The following is a 3,719-nucleotide window of genomic DNA, read 5'->3' on the forward strand; positions in this document are numbered from 1 at the left end:
CACTTCCAGCATTGTAAAGCCAAAACTGAAGACAAAAACTCCACAAAGGAATGAAAACCCAATCTGCTTGTATGCTGATGCATACAACATAGAAAGGATTTGGGGGCGTGATGCCCAGGTGCAACAAGCCAGGCACAAAACGATAACTATTATACTATTCCATTTAGAGGCCAGCTATATCCAGACTAGACAGAAAGACAGACAGTGCATGGGGACACCATGGATATGGGGGCGGCAGAGTGTGCGTTTTCTGTATGGGGTGATGAAAAAAAAACGTCTTGGGTGTAGTGATGATGGATTTTTGAGCATCAAACACAGGGAGCAAGATTACCCACACTGTTAAAATGGCCCAGACAGCAAACTTTACATAAGACACCTTCCAGGGAACAACTTCCCTGGAGCCGCAAAGAGGATAGGGCGCCACCAGTGTTCCCGGGCTTTGCCTTCCCTTTTGTTTTAAAAGAACAGCCTCTATTTTTAGGGATTTCACACAAAGGCTTGTGGGCGTGGGAAGTACTCCCAGCTGCCCTCCTGTTTCTCAGAAACCCACATGGAAGCCTGGCAAGTTATTTAAGGTTTAGGAACTATGCCAGATTGAAAATGGAGATAATTTAATCTCTCTGTATGTTAATTCCCACCCCTTATCCTGCAACCCGAGGCGGCTCAGTGGTCCTGCTTAAGTGATGAAGGACACCCGCCCCCTGCCTCTCAGCATGCCCGGGGCGCTTTCTTGTGTCTAGAAGCTCCATTTCCTGTCATTTCAGTATCACCTGGCTGAACCACCGCCCTTCAGGACAGGTGGTGCTCAGGGTCTGGGTCTCTAGTCCAGAAGCTCCGGGTCCGGACGCTGGGGCGGGGTCCCGCTAGACGCAGGGCAGGTGGCCGGGAGCGCGGCCACGTGGCGGGGCGGGGCGGGGCGGGCGTGGCCTCCGGAGCCCCAGTAGAAGCAGGTGAGGGTGCGGGCAATGCTCCGCGGAGGGGAAGAGTGGCTGGGGTCGCAAGGACCTGATTCTGATGCCCAGAGCCTCATCCCGCAGCCCTAGATCTTTTTAGGGTGATCCATCCCAAAGGAATCTTGCCCTATTCCTCTCCTCACGTTTGCTCGAGTCTCTAGGATCTCCCCCTACCCCTGCAGGATGGGGAGCATGGCCAGTTGCCTCAGCCCATCTCCCTCCCTCCCTTTTTTCTTTCACAGGTCATGGGGCAAGGTCCCTGGCCTCAGGAAAGTCAGGTCAACTCCGCTGGTGCTCCAGAACTATACTTTTCTGACGTCTTTTTCTTACCTGCCCTATTCTGGCCAAGGTCAAGGGGCCTCTCAAGACAGCCCCCAACCCTCTGGCTCTACCTCCAGTTCACTCTGCCTGCACTCACCACCAGACACGGGTTCCAGCAAGACCCCAATGCCCTTGCTCTGAACAAAGGGTTCCCAAGGCACTGGGGAAAAGAGTGTGGGACTATGTCTTTAAGGGCTGGGCAGCTGGGCAGTCAGCCTAAACCATTCCCCAATATTTCAGGAGTTCAGGGAGTAGTGAACTATAGGGGTTCCTGTGGCCTCAGGACAACAGGAAATGATCAGGCAGGCTCTGAACCATGAATGAGGTACTGAAGAGGCCAGTGGGGAGGAGTCCCCAGATAGGGCCAACAAGGTTTCTACTTCACCCACGACCTTTCTCAGTGCAGAGGAAGCTGGATGGGCAAGAAGCAGCAAGGGACGGAGGGCCTGACCTGGCCTGACAAAGAGTGATGTTTGCTCTCCAGAGTGGTCTCCCCATCTAGATAGAGTATCAGAGCCTCACTTCCCTGAGAATGGCCCAGAGGTCTCCGCAGGAACTCTTCCACGAGGCAGCCCAGCAGGTAAGTCTGGTACAGGGGCAGTGATGGAGCTGGCAGGGGCCATCAGACAGGCAGGGGCAAGCAGCGGGGGGTCTGTGGCAGTGCAGTATTTTCAAAGCAGTTATCTCAGGTTTACTTAGGCCTTGAGGGAATACCTCCGACAACAGTTAACCGTGTGCAGAAAGTCTCCTTTGGCATTAGCTGTAATGTACTCGGCCCTCCGCCCTCCAACCTGTCATGGGAAGAATGCCACCAATGGAGGCTGAGACTCAGATGATATGAACTCCCTTTAATAACAAATCAGACCAAAGTCAGAAGGTAAGTTTATTTCTAGACAAGCTCATCTACTGAAATCAGGGGGTTTCTGGACTCCCTGATGCCTGGTGGTTTTGTTTTTATTAAGTCCTTCTTGTGTGTGTGTGTGTGTGTGTGTGTATGTACGCGCGTGTGTAGTGTTGTGTAGTATAAAATATTCCATTTGTGGTCGGTGGTTGATACAGAATTGAAGGATTGATCCCTTAAATGAAAGCCCACACTTTGGTGCTTATGGGGTCTCTGCCATCTGTGTTCAGTCACCTTGGTGTTTCATTGCCCCTTGGGTTGGAGCATCCAGACTACATGTTAACCCTTTTCATGTGTGCACGGATGCCCGTGAAGGAGTGCTGCCTACTGCCTGGCAGGGGGTGAATGCTCTGTAAGCTCCCTCCCCCTCACCAGGTGCAGAATTTCTCCCACCTTGGCACTTACTGTAAATCCTTACACTTAGCCCTAGGAGTGGCCAAGCTGTGTAGAAATGAGTGACTAGGAACTTAGAATCTCTCCTTGAAGGTACTTACTTCATCACAGGCTGGGGTGTACCCCAGGGGTGCAGCACTCGCTTTGTGTAATGTCCTGGCTTTCATCCATCACACTGCCAAAAAAAGAAAAAAAAAAAAAACAGAAATAGAAAAGGATAAGGACTCTTGGCTAGAGCTATCGATTCTTGGGCAAAAAAGCTTGGGGCCATGTTCTTGCTGTGGGACCCTAAGGCTTGGAGACCCTAAGAGAGTTTCTTTCTTTTTTTAAAAGTGGACAATCAGTGAATGTCAGGTGACTGACCAAATGAACAAATACCAGGTAACTGTAGTGCAGAGTCAATCATTTTAAGTTCCTCAAGAGAATGTCCACTTTAAAAATGTGTACCAAGGTCTATGCTTCTGTGTTGCATTCTCTCCCCAATCACTGATGGGGTGTGCTGTGTCCAGCATCAATGCCTTTCACAATCACATTATAGAAACACTGAAATCCATCACGTTTAACAAAGCTTATGTTTTAAAATTATGTGTATGTGTTTGTGTCTGTTTGCATCTGTGGACATGTATGCAGTGCTGCTGGAGGCCAGTAGGGGGCGCTACCCCAGGAGCTGGAATTAAACATCCTATGAGTTGCTAGTGGGTACAGGAACCAAACTCCTCTGCAAGAGCAACCGAAGCTCTTACCTCTTCCATCTTCTCAGCTCCCCATCCCCCCTCCTCCCTCTCCCCTGCATTGTCTAGGGTACCATTTCTTTCTTTTTGTTTTTTTTGTTTTTTTCTTTTAATTATTTTATTAGATATTTTCTTCATTTACATTTCAAATGCTATCCCAAATGACCCCTATATCTTCCCCCAACCTTGCTCCCCTACCCACCCATTCCTACTTCTTGGCCCTGGCGTTCCCCTCTATGGGGCATATAAAGTTTGCAAGACCAAGGGGCCTCTCTTCCCAATGATGGCTGAATACACCATCTTCTGCTACATTTGCAGCTAGAGACATGAGCTCAGGGGATACTGGTTAGTTTATATTGTTGTTCCACCTATAGGGCTGTAGACCCCTTCAACTCCTTGGGTACTTTCCCTAGCTCCTCC

General features: G+C 49.9%; 1 protein-coding gene across 2 annotated transcripts in view; it reads left to right on the forward strand.

Moving 5' to 3' along the window:
* Positions 1–1,806: 1,806 nt before the first annotated feature.
* The window catches only part of Slc12a8 (solute carrier family 12 member 8), a 153,598-nt gene continuing 151,685 nt past the window's right edge, over positions 1,807–3,719 (forward strand). Inside the window, exon 1 of one of the 2 annotated variants that reach the window (XM_021209883.1) lies at positions 1,807–1,854. In XM_021209883.1, coding sequence (XP_021065542.1) covers positions 1,807–1,854 — 48 coding nt within the window. Of the gene's footprint in view, positions 1,855–2,072; positions 2,152–3,719 lie in introns of those variants that run through there. The other variant, XM_021209885.1, reaches the window with a different exon arrangement.

The sequence above is a fragment of the Mus pahari genome, chromosome 12, assembly GCF_900095145.1.
Source record: "Mus pahari chromosome 12, PAHARI_EIJ_v1.1, whole genome shotgun sequence".
Taxonomy (NCBI): domain Eukaryota; kingdom Metazoa; phylum Chordata; class Mammalia; order Rodentia; family Muridae; genus Mus; species Mus pahari.